Here is a 12,036-nt window from a genome sequence, read left to right on the forward strand (position 1 = left end):
CCATTCCTGGATGCAGACTGCCCTGGTCCAGCCTCTTGTGTTTGCCCAAAAGGCAAGGCTCAGAGCCCAGGCTGTGTGACCAAAGGGCCTGCCGGGAACAGTGTGACCATTATGGAACAGACTTAGCCAGGATGGTCAGGGCACTTAGGCCCTGGGAATGCGGGTGGTCGCTGGCTGCATCCCCCCTCCGGGAACACAGATACACTCTGACAGCTATAGGTGCCCTGACAGACACCCACACACTCACACAGGACTCTCCCATGCATGCGCCTTTAACCACCTCAGCCACCCCAACCCTCGGACACCCCTGCCAGTCTCTGAGACCCCGGGGCAATGGTGCCCAGAGAGAGGCCCTGGAGGGCAAGGGCCAAGACACCAGCCTGGTGGCATCACCCAGAACGAGTTCCAGATCCACTGAGGCTTAATCACACATCCAGTTGCACCGAGGCGCACACTCGGGACCTCACAGTTAAACCTCACACAAAGACACACTGTCACTGCCTGAACACACGCAGTCCCGGTACAGCTACAATCCTACACGCCCCGACACGAGGCCCACTAGCGCCCCGCCCAGTCCCGCCCAGCCCCGCCCCGCCCCTTCCGAAGCCCCGCCCCGGGCCCGGGCCAGGCCCCGCCTCCACGTCTCATCCCGCTTCCGGCAGGCGGGATTCGGGTCAGTGTCCGGCAGCAGCAGGTTGAATGAGGCCAGTGCGACTCATGAAGGTGTTCGTCACCCGCAGGATCCCCCCCGAGGGCAGGGCAGCGCTCGCTCAAGCCCCAGAGTAAGAGCCCGGTGCCCTGCGGAGCCACCCCCCAGCCCCCACCCCTGGAGCGTGAGGGTGGGGATTGTGTCGGGCAAGGGGCTGCGGAACCCCGGGCACCTCCCCGGGATCTCGTGCACCCCGGTACACAGGGTGACTCAGCGTCTCCAGGAGCTATTTTGGGGGTGCCCGGGGCTGCGCCTGGGCGGACTGGGGCGGCCTCGAGAGACCCCCGTTATTTTTGGTGGAGAGAATGGGACGGTCCCAGGGGCCAGAGAGAGCCGGAATCCTGCGCTTGGGCCTTGGCTGGACTTTGCAGCCTGTGCCCGGCCGGGACGGTTTTGGAGTTTTGGGGAGCCTTAAAGTTCTCCCGGGCCCAGCTTTCTCCAGACCCGTTGCAGTGACGCTGGGACCTGCGTCTCTCCTGGCACTTGCCTTGGGGGTGAGGGGGAAAGACTGGAGCACTTCCCAGTCATGGCCTGGGAAGAGAGGAGAGACCTCTGATGCAAAGTCCAGGCTGTTAATTCTTTACCCTGCAAGGTCACTTGATGGGGTCAAGGACCTTGTCATTTCACTGATCTGGTCCCTTGGACTCTTGGCAGGGGCCTTGGGTGACATTTCTTAAATTGAACCCTGCATGCCAGCCTTGCCAAGTGCTTCATATTCATAAACTCTTTTAATCTTTGCAACACTGTGAAGTTGGTATTATAATCCTCGTTTTGCAGATGAGAAAACAGGCTGGGTGAAGTTAAGTACTTTGCTCAAAGTTACACAGCTTTGCGTGTGGCAGGACTGGGATTTGAACTCAGCTCTGTCTCATTGCAGTCTGAGCACTGCATTTTACCCATCTGTCCTGCCAGTGTCAGGCAGGGAGAAGGTGGAAGCCAGCCTGAGAAACCAGTGCCAGGGGAAAGTGAGATTTAATTCGTTCAGTGCAACACAGGTTTTGCTGAGGACCTGTCCTGTACTGAGTATTGAGGGGGAGGAGGGAAAGGCAGGAACAGTGGCAGTAGCTCACACTGTTGTAGCCCGTGGCCACAAGGCTCAGGGAAAGGAGGATGAAAGGTGACCTGTGCCTGGGGCTTAGTGGGCCAGATGCGGCAGCAGGGGGTTCTGGGAGCGCCAGCAGCTGCTCTCTGTCTGACACATGTAGATGCTCCTACATGTTGTCTGCACTGAATAAAATGTCTGAGGCTGGGGGGCTGGGCAGCACCTCTGAGGAACATGCCCGGTGCCCATACGTGTACTCCCCCATGTTGCGTTGCTTTGATCTTGCCTTCCTGGCAAAGTCCACGTATGAGAGTTTTTCGTCTCATGGACTCCCAGGACAGGACGTGCAACTGGACATGGAATCCAATCCCATTTGATCAGCACACCCTCCACCCGCAAGTGGCCTTCCCAACAAGTGGCCACCTGGGCCGGGATGCTCGCTGCCTGGGAGCCTCCTGTGAGGGTGAGGAAGCTCTTCCTTGGGCTGAGCTGAGAGCTGTCCCCATGACTTTCTTCTTTCAGTGTAGGCTCTTGTCAGCCCTCTCTGCGCTGTGATAACCCTTCACCCTTCAGCCACCCTCTCAGGGCAGTTCTGAAGTTGCCCATACCTGACCCCACTCCCCTCAGCCATCCCCAGGCCGCCTGAGGCCAGAGCAAGCAGAAGGCAGTGTTTCACTCGGACAGGGGGACTGCGGATGGGCCTGGGGCGACTTTGGGGGCCTGGGAGCATCTTCAGGACTCCTCTTTTCTGAGTGGTCTTTCTTGTGCCCTCAGCTGTGAAGTGGAGCAGTGGGATTCGGACGAGCCCATTCCCAACAAGGAGCTGGAGCGAGGTGTGGCCGGGGCACATGGCCTGCTTTGCCTCCTCTCTGAGCGTGTGGACAAGAAGCTCCTGGATACCGCAGGTGTGTGCACTGGGCAGGTCTGGGAGGATTCTGAGGGTATCTCAGACTGTGGGGCACATCAGCCTGTGGCTGCTAGTGCCCCAAGCAGGTCTGCAGGGCCCTCTCTGAGTGAGGGCATCGGCTGTGGAACTAGGCCAGAGGGAGCAGTTTTGTGCAGCTCCATCTGGCACACGTATTGTTCCTCTCTCCTGCCTGTGAATCCCTGGAGGAAGGTCTTTGGAGGGCAGAGACCATGTGTGGAGGCAGCAAAGTGTGTGTGGGGGGGCATCCCGAGGCCTGGGGTCCTTGTCCAGCCCTCCCACAGCTATGCTTTCTGACCTCCAGCAAGGCGCTGCCCCTCTGGGCCCATCTAAAGAGTGCGGGAGGGGCTGAAAACCACGAGGAAAGATAGAAACAATGCTTTTTCTGCACAACAGGACCCAATCTCAAAGTCATCAGCACACTGTCTGTGGGCGTTGACCACTTGGCTTTGGATGAAATCAAGAAGCGGTAAATGCAGCTTGGGTTCTGGAAGGGGGCCCGGAGTGAGGGGTGACTACCGGACAGGGAGGATGGGGAGCTAATCCCTGACCATTCAGTGAGAATGTGAGGTGACTGATGATAAAATCTGTCCACATGTGCACAGGTCAGTTAAAATAAGCCTGAGACGTCAGAAACAGTGGGTACTAGCTGGCCAGGTATCACCCTTTCACATTCATCATCTTTTTTTATTAGTTCCAGGTGTACAAAACAATGTACTCGTTAGACATTTACACCCCTCACAAAGTAATAACCTCCTCCCCCCAACTACGACCCCTCTGACATCCTATATAGCTGTTACAATTCCATTGAGTCTTTTCCCTATGCTGTACTCCACATCCTGTGACTCTATATATTAAATTATAGTTGACATTCATTATTATTCTACTTCAGCTTCAGCAGTGGTCAGGCATCATTATCTTTTCTGACCACAACAGCCCTTTGAAGTAGAAAAGGCATGTATTATTATTTTTCCCTTTAGATGAAGAAATTCAGAAAGGGTAAGTATAATAGTTACTTGCTCCAGATTTTGGACCGTCTTTCCCATCTTCATATCCTTCCCACAGCGGGAGATAATTGAAATGGAATGAGGGCTGACCATTCCTGAGTACTCATTTACAGCTCTGAGCTTCCTGGCAGGCAGTGCAAAGAGGGAGCAAAGCAGCACCATGGAAATGTCCCAGCATTAGAAATTGGTGAAGGTGCTTGAGGCCAGTGTTACCACCAAATATTTGATTCATAGCGGGATCCGTGTGGGCTACACCCCAGATGTCCTGACAGACGCCACTGCAGAACTTGCCGTCTCCCTGCTGCTCACCACATGTCGCCGGCTGCCGGAGGCCATTGAGGAAGTGAAGAAGTGAGTGAACACCTGGAGGGAAAGTTGGCTCTGCCCAGCAGCTGGCTATTTAGCATCCAGTGTTGCCTTGGCCCAGATGTGATCCCAGTCACCAGATGTTCCTGTCCTCAGATGTTCCCCATCTAGTGAGGAGGGACAGATTAAGCCCAAGTAATAAAGTACAAGGCAGAACTGAAATAAAAAGGGCTTGAAGGGAAATCGTGAGAGAGGAGGAGAAGGAAGGTGAGGTAAGGGGAGGATTATGGATCATGGAAGACTTCATAGAGAAAGTAGCAGGTGGGCATCGTGAGCGCTTAGAAAGACAGGTCCACCATCCCTTACAATGTGGAAATCCGAAAGCTATGAAAACTGAAGGTTGTTTCATAAATCTTTTGGTGGCAAAGCTTTAGAACTAACAGGAGGCTGCTTATGGTTTTGATTTCTCCCAGTCAGTGTGAATATTCATGTGTTTTGCTGCAGGTAGACCAGAGTGTTTGATACAGTGTACTACCCAGACGTTGCTGAGGGTGTTTCACAGAATATAGCAGATGCACTATACTACCTTTCTAAAATCTGAAAATTTTGGAATCTGGCCTGAGGGTTTCAGATCAGGGGTTTGGGTCTGTATACCCAGAGTTGAGCAAGGCATTCCAGGTGCAGGGACTGGCCTGTGCAATGTCCGGGAGACATGCAAATGCAGGCCCTCAGAGCATGTGACCCAGGAGCATGGGCTCTGGGCGGGGTCTGTGCACAGCAGCGTGGGGCTGACTAGACACCGTGCTGACTGTCCCACTCTCCCTCCTCTGTAGGGAGTCAGCACCTTCAATGGAGGCTTCATTCCCCTGTCCACCCAGGGCAACGGGGTGGGCCTGTGGCTTTACTTTTTGTTGCTTCCCTAGGACACTGAGGATACTGGTTTTGGAATCCCAGATCCCAAGTTCTCAACCTGCTGCTACTAACTCTGAGCTGGCTGGATCACCTCAGTCAGGTCCCCCTTTCTGGTCTCAGTTTCCCCATCTGCAGAATGAGATGAGCACTTCCAAAGCTGCTTCCAGCGCTCGGGTTCTGAGTCCCCAGTGGCTTTAAAGGAAGATTCATTCCTGTGGCTTGTCCGCAGCACTGAGTGGCTGAGGGCGTAACTCACGCCACTCTCAGTCCTTAGATCTGGAGGGCAGTTGCTATCCCTTGGACCACAGCGCCTGCCTGGGAGTGCTGGCTCTGTGAGGTCACAGTGGGCCCTCGTCTTTGCCAAGGCCGGGGCCTCTCACCCACTCCTCTCCCTTCCCTGCAGCGGCGGCTGGACCTCGTGGAAGCCCCTGTGGTTGTGTGGCTACGGCCTCACAGGCAGCACCGTCGGCATCATCGGGCTGGGGCGTATCGGTGAGGCCGCCTACCCTTTTGCCTATCCCTGCTCTCGTGGCTTGGTTTGAATCTCCAGCGTGTGTCTGGATGCTGACAATCCTTCTTTGGAAAGGGTTGTCATAACTGCGTGTGATCGGTGCACTTTGCGTGCAGTAGGGATATTTCTAATGGGAAGACACAGCTTCGTAACACACTGGCAAAACTAAAAACAAAAACCAGAAACTCAGGCGTTCCTTAAGAACTCAATAGGAGAAGAAGCAAGTTGTAACAGCCAGGATTCTTTATGGCTACAGCTCCCTACAGAACAGATGAAAGCAATGATTAAGATGAGGGGGTGGGAGCCTGTAGTGGGGCTTTATTGTGGGAAAACCCCTGCTCCCCTAGGCCCGGGTTTTGGAAAGCATTTGACTCGGGAACCTCAGGGTCCCGTGGGCGGAACTTACCTGTGATGCTGCAGACACGGCAGAGCGTTTTTCTTCCAATGGTCCCTGTTTGGAGATGCTTGACGTAGAGGCTTGAGCTCAGCCAGGCAGCTCTCTGTAGTTCTCTGGCGTCCTGCCTGCTGCAGAGATGAGAGTGAGGATAGAAAATGTGGATAATCTATCTGGCCAGCTAGCAGGCCTACCTTTCACACTAGAGAGTTGCTTAAAAGAAACCACCAGCTTTGGGGCATGCGCTGAGTCTAAAATCCAGCTGCTCAAGCCTGTCTCAGCAGCAGCATATGTGAAAAGATCTTACAGATTAACGGCAAGTTGGCAGTTTGGCAATGCCACCAAAACGTTAAATGAAGGGCAGCTGGATGGCTCAGCTGGTTAGAGCACAAGCTCTGAACGACAGGGTTGCCAGTTCGATTCCCACATGGGCCAGTGAACTGCACCCTCCGCGACTAGATTGAAGACAACGAGCTGCCGCTGAGCTTCCCAAGGGGCGGTTGGATGGCTCAGTTGGTTAGAGCACCAGCTCTCAACAGCAAGGTTGCCAGTTCAATTCCTGCATGGGATGGCGGGCTGTGCCCCCTGCAACTAAAGATTGCAAATGGCAACTGGACTTGGAGCTGAGCTGCACCCTCCACAACTAGATTGAAGGACAACGACTTGGAGCTGATGGGCCCTGGAGAAACACACTGTTCCCCAATAAAATTTTAAAAAAAGAAAAGTTGAATGAGGTCTGGAACTGCATTAACACAAGCAGAAGGTCCAGAAAGATGGGAGCGTACTGTTTGGTCAGACCTCTCCTGGGATGCCAGGTCCAGTACACAGGGAAGCTTAGTAAATGGCCCTTGAGTTGGCTGGGACCATGTGGGGACAGCATAAGCCAATCACAGCCACAGAGAGGAGCTGTGGTGCTGCCTCCAGCCCTATGAAGATCTGTTACAGGGACCCCTGAGGGTAGTTTGGGCTGGCTGGGAGCTGGTGACACTGGGGCAGGACCAGTTAACATTGGGACTGTACTGATGAAAGGATTTGCTCCCTCCTCAAGGGGCTCCCTGCCCCTGGAGCTGCTGGGTGCTGTCCTTGCCTTCTGAGGGTTTGGGAACAGCCATGACGCTGACTCCCTGTCTCCAGGCCAGGCCATTGCTCGGCGTCTGAAACCGTTCGGGGTCCAGAGATTTGTGTACACAGGACGCCAGCCCAAGCCTCAGGAAGCAGCAGAATTCCAGGCAGAGTTTGGTAAGTAAAACTTTGATTTCCACAGGATCTTCATCTGTGCTCAGTTAGAGGCTTCTCCCTATGTTCTGTAATGGTAGCATTTGCAGGCAGAATGCAGGAGCTCCAGGTGTGTCCGGAGCCAGTGATGGGCCTTCAGTGTTATCGGATCTACTTGCCCTGGACGCAGAGGCCCACTAAAGGAGCAGAGACTTATCCGGGCCCCCTAGCGAGTTCTCTCAGTGCCAGGAAAGCACTCTAGGTCTGTCTTTCAGAGTCCCTTGTCACCATGGGCAGAGCAACAGGGATGATGACAGACAGAAGGAACTGCTGGGAACTTTCACTCACAGTTTCCTTAATAAACTTGTGAGCACCACCCCTCAGCCTGTGTCCAGGTGAATCCAGCCCCCTGGCAGGATGCACAGCTTCGTGTGCAAAGGGGGCTGAATTTCAGCCATTCCTCACCGCCTTGGCACTTTGGGCCCTGAAGTTGGTGAAAGCCAGAGTGGCCCAGACCCCACTGTGTCACCTTGAACAAAGTCCTGCCTCTCTCTGGCTTTCATTTCCCCATCTGTTAGACCAGGGTGCTGGAGGAAATGATATAGTACACCAGGGTCCCATGAGGGGCTGTCAACATTGTACAGTTATCAGAGTTGTCCAGGTAGAGAGACGGCCTTCAGGAAGTACCTGTGGAGTTTCCATTATGGGAGGAGGAGAGAAGGATCTGGTCTCCTACCCTCTTGCGGCCCCTAACCTGGGACTCAGCATCTGATGGAGCCATGCCTTCCCCCAGTGTCCACCCCACAGCTGGCTGCCGAGTCTGATTTCATCGTTGTGACCTGCTCCTTAACACCTGCAACCAAGGGGCTCTGCAACAAGGACTTCTTCCAGCAAATGAAGAAAACGGCCGTGTTTGTCAACATCAGCAGGTATCCTGGGGCCACCCAACATCCCTGGGTCACTGGGCTATCCTTGCTTCTGTGATCTGAGGATTATCTTCCCCTGAGGTCAGTGAGACCTCAGGCTGAGCTTGCCTTGCCGCTCTCCACAAAATAACCAACAGCCAACTCAGAAACACAGTAAAGGCCACGAGAGAGCAGCCAGGCTGGGAGGACGAGCGGTGTGAGCAGGCCCCGGCCTGTCTGGTTCCCAGCAGTACCACAGCTTTGCTCAGGGGTGTTGGTTCAGGGAGTGAAGGCATGATGGCGGCGAGTTCCCAGGTAACCTTGGGCTGCCCCTGTTCATCTGTATCACAAAGGGTTGGACTTAATGATTTAACAACCCTTCAGAGGCCAGCCTTCCCTTGCATTGAACCTGGGTCTGTCTGTGTGAATTAGTGACAGCTTGAACCTTCATGTTTCTGGGAAGACAGACCCAAATCAAGTTGTCTTGGTTCCTCAAAGTGTCCCCAGGGTGCCTTCAGGCTACTGGGCATGTTATGGGGGCAGACTTTCCCTCTCTGCCTTTCCAACCCCTTCCTACCGTGTTTCCCCAAAAATAAGACCTAGCTGGACCATCAGCTCTAATGCGTCTTTTGGAGCAAAAATTAATATAAGACCCAGTCATATTATATTATAATAATATAATATAATTAATATAATATAGGACAGCATAAATATATGTTATATTATATTATATTATATTATATTATATTATATTATATTATATTATATTATATTATATGAATTATATAATTATAAAGACCGGGTCTTATATTAATTTTTGCTCCAAAAGACGCATTAGAGCTGATGGTCTGACTAGGTCTTATTTTCTGGGAAACACGGTAGCTGGTGCCCTTTTAACCTGCTTAAATCAGTTTGGAGGCAACAAAGATGAGGGAAGGGGTTGGATGAGATCACCTCCTAGGGATCTCCATCCCAGAGGCCCCTGTAATTACTACTGTTTAGCTATCAGGTTGGTGCAAAAGTAATTGTGGTTTTTGCAATTTTTTTTTAACCTTTTAAACCGCAATTCTTTTTGCACCGACCTAATATAAAGGAGGTGACCTGGAGATAGAGTGAACACAGGGTTCATGCTGAAGGCCAACAGTGTACAGCTTGCATTACTAAGCACCCACACGGACCCAGTATTGTGCAGGACGCTGTGTGACTTTTTATTGCACAAGTATTATTTAGTGCACGATACGAAGTCTCTAGCCAATCATTTCTTCAGTGGTTCAGTCATAGGAAGACTTACTCAGGTGGATGTAGTTAGGTGTGTGCTCCTGTCTCTGCCCTCAGGCAGGTAGGTGATTGATGATTTGCTGCAGTGGTTCTCAGCAGGTGGTCTGGGGACCAACTAGATCTGAAACATCTGGATGGGGCCCTATACAAATGCAGATTTCTGGGCCCTGGTTATGCTGTAGTGCATGTCAGTAAGCTTAATCCTCCCAGGACTCCTGGGAGTTAGGTGGTATTTTTCCTGTCTCACAGAGGAGGAACTTGAGGCACAGAGAATCTGAGACACTTGCCCAAGGTCACACAGCTAGAAAGTGGCAGGGCTGCGGTTCTCTGAGTATAAGACCTGTGTTACTATACAGATATAAGTACCTATACTGTAGGACGTACTGCTTTAAAAGTCAGTGCCAAGGTCAGTGGGAAAATTCATTCTGTGGGTTGTTCTGCCCTAAGGGCAGCCTGGGTGGGGGGAGCTGCGGGGCACCCACGTCGCCACTGTCATTCCCAGGGGAGACGTGGTAAACCAGGACGACCTGTACCAGGCCTTGACCAGCGGTCAGATTGCAGCTGCTGGACTGGATGTGACGACCCCAGAACCACTGCCTACAAACCACCCTCTCTTGACCCTGAAGAACTGTGGTAAGAACTGTGCGTTTTTTAATGCACTCAGCCAGCTGCTGTCCGGCAGGAGCACGGGAGTAGTTAGAGGTGGTCTGGAGGTGCTGTGTGTGCAGCTCCCGCACGCAGTACTGAGCGCCATAAATGTTTATGCCATTAGTGGCACTGGTACATGATACCATGGGGCAGGGGCCGCCTGCGTGTGCTCACCTCGGTCTGCGTCCCTAAGGGAGTGAATGAAGGGGGTGAATGGATTGGTTTAAAAAAAGTGGGTTGACTACGTGTCTGATATTCATAGCTAGTCACGTGTAACACGGGTAAAACCCATTGCTATAAATTGCCGTTATCAGTTTAAGTGTGAGAAGTCATAGGTGTAATGTCAATACCAACATTTGTAACTTGTGCCAGTTACTAAGCTCTTGTCTCTTGACTCCAAAGCTACCCTTGTGTGTCCGACTTTTGTGGTGCAGGGGCTGGGACGCTGCTGGGCCGTCAGTGTAGATGCTGGAGGCAGCCTGGCAGGCCGGAGGCCGCAGGACGTGGCTCCCTCCGGCCTTCCAGTCTGTGAGCGGCCTGCAGCAACTTCTTCAGTGGCAGCAGCAGTTCTTCCTATAGGTGTTTCGGTTTGCAGTTTTCACAACACGTGGTTTACCATTGAGCCCCCCCAGACACAAGCCACAGCCAGTGCCCCACACAGGTCTGAGCTGCTGCTCCAAAAGGGACCCCTAAGTGTTAATAATCCTAACCTTTCCCTCGGTCCCCCTAGTCCTAGGGTGGTAGATGCTCCCAGCAGATGCTGTCTCTGCGATACCTCAGTACGGTGTTTCTCAAATTGGGCTCCTTAGTCACCTGGAGGGACTGATTAGACACAGGGCACTGGGCTGCCAAGGGTTTCTGCTTCCATAGATCAGGGGTGGGGGGACCTGAGAATGTCCACTTCTGTCTGACATGCTCCCATGCCAGTGCTGCTGGGCCTGGGACCCACTGCCTTAGTGTTCTTTCTTAGCCTCCTCTGTTACCTTGTTAACAACTTCACACCTAGTTACCAGTTCTTTATATTCAGCTCTATCTGTTCAGGTAGCTGGTGTGGTTTGTGTCTCCAGACTAATACATAGCTGTGAGTGGTAAGGACCTTAGGCGGTCTGGGCCAGCCCCTGCCCTTTATTTACATTCTGGAATGGAAAGCCAAAGACAAGGTCCTTAACTGCCTTCCCTAGTGAATGCTCCCATTGTTGTAGCCCTTGGAAACGCTACCATCCCCACCCCCAACCAGCCGGAAAGGAACATTGGCTGTCAGGCCCATGCCCACAGTCGGGAAAACTGTCCCCATCCCAAGGCCTGGGAGTTTGGCTCAGTGCCCAAGGTATTGCTTTCTAAAGGCACTCTTTGGGGACAAGTGACCTATCTTTCTTGGAATTGGGGCCACAGGAAGTTCTGTGCAGCATTTCATCTTGCCGTTATTTCTGTCGGTCAGAAGCCCTGTGGCATCACTTTCAGGGGCGCAGGGTGTGGACGAGCAGTTAAGCTGGCACCATTCACGCTCTGATACCTGAAGGGCTGGGATCTAGATAAGCTCCCAGCTGACATTCTTGTATTTAGGAGACGTAGCCCTTGTCAGCCTTGCACTTGGGTGTCAGGCACCTGGATTCTCTTCACTCTTACTCGCCGCTCAGCGGCGGGGGAGTGCAGTGCTTAGTGCCAGGAGGGAAGGCAAAGAGAGAAGACTATTGAGACAAGCTCTCTTTATTCTTCTCACTGGCAAGCCCGAGCCGTGCAAGGGCCTGCTTTAAGGCTCTTGACCCAACCCCCTCTTACCTCCCGCTCCCTCTTCTTTCCAGTGATCCTGCCCCACATTGGCAGTGCCACCCATGGAACCCGAAACATCATGTCCTTGTTGGCAGCTAACAACCTGCTGGCTGGCCTGAGAGGGGAGCCAATGCCCAGTGAACTCCAGCTGTAGCCACGACACCGAGGGCCAGGGGGCTCACAGTGTCCTAGGATGCTGTCGGGGGCGCCAGGCTTGATTTGGACCCACAGGGTGGGAGTCAAGGAAAAGTCTTATCTATACGGATTCTGCCCGGGGACGACTGGTGCTGACAGGTGTGTTTGCCACTTTTGTGGTTGGAAACATCTGAGCAAAAGCGTGTAATTCTATTAAATAGTTCTCTGAGACATGGTGTCGGCCTGTAACTGGCAGAAGCTAATGACAAGGGCATCTGC

At 52.9% G+C, this 12,036-nt stretch overlaps 1 protein-coding gene across 1 annotated transcript; it reads left to right on the forward strand.

Moving 5' to 3' along the window:
- Positions 1–634: 634 nt before the first annotated feature.
- On the forward strand, positions 635–11,988 carry GRHPR (glyoxylate and hydroxypyruvate reductase). Its single transcript, XM_033123134.1, has 9 exons — positions 635–782; positions 2,526–2,656; positions 3,073–3,145; positions 3,918–4,034; positions 5,305–5,393; positions 6,941–7,045; positions 7,815–7,950; positions 9,707–9,837; positions 11,655–11,988. The coding sequence occupies exons 1-9, from the start codon at positions 700–702 to the stop codon at positions 11,774–11,776; spliced, it is 987 nt and encodes a 328-aa protein (XP_032979025.1). The 5' UTR covers positions 635–699; the 3' UTR covers positions 11,777–11,988.
- The last annotated feature ends 48 nt before the right edge of the window (positions 11,989–12,036 follow it).

The sequence above is a fragment of the Rhinolophus ferrumequinum genome, chromosome 12 (genome assembly GCF_004115265.2).
Source record: "Rhinolophus ferrumequinum isolate MPI-CBG mRhiFer1 chromosome 12, mRhiFer1_v1.p, whole genome shotgun sequence".
Lineage (NCBI taxonomy): Eukaryota > Metazoa > Chordata > Mammalia > Chiroptera > Rhinolophidae > Rhinolophus > Rhinolophus ferrumequinum.

Coding starts and splice junctions, on each gene's coding strand:
- GRHPR (XM_033123134.1), top strand. CDS start 700: ATGAGGCCAGTGCGACTCATGAAGGTGTTCGTCACCCGCAGGATCCCC. Junction 7,951..9,706: donor GTGTTTGTCAACATCAGCAG/GTATCCTGGGGC, acceptor TGTCATTCCCAG/GGGAGACGTGGTAAACCAGG. Junction 9,838..11,654: donor CTTGACCCTGAAGAACTGTG/GTAAGAACTGTG, acceptor TCTTCTTTCCAG/TGATCCTGCCCCACATTGGC.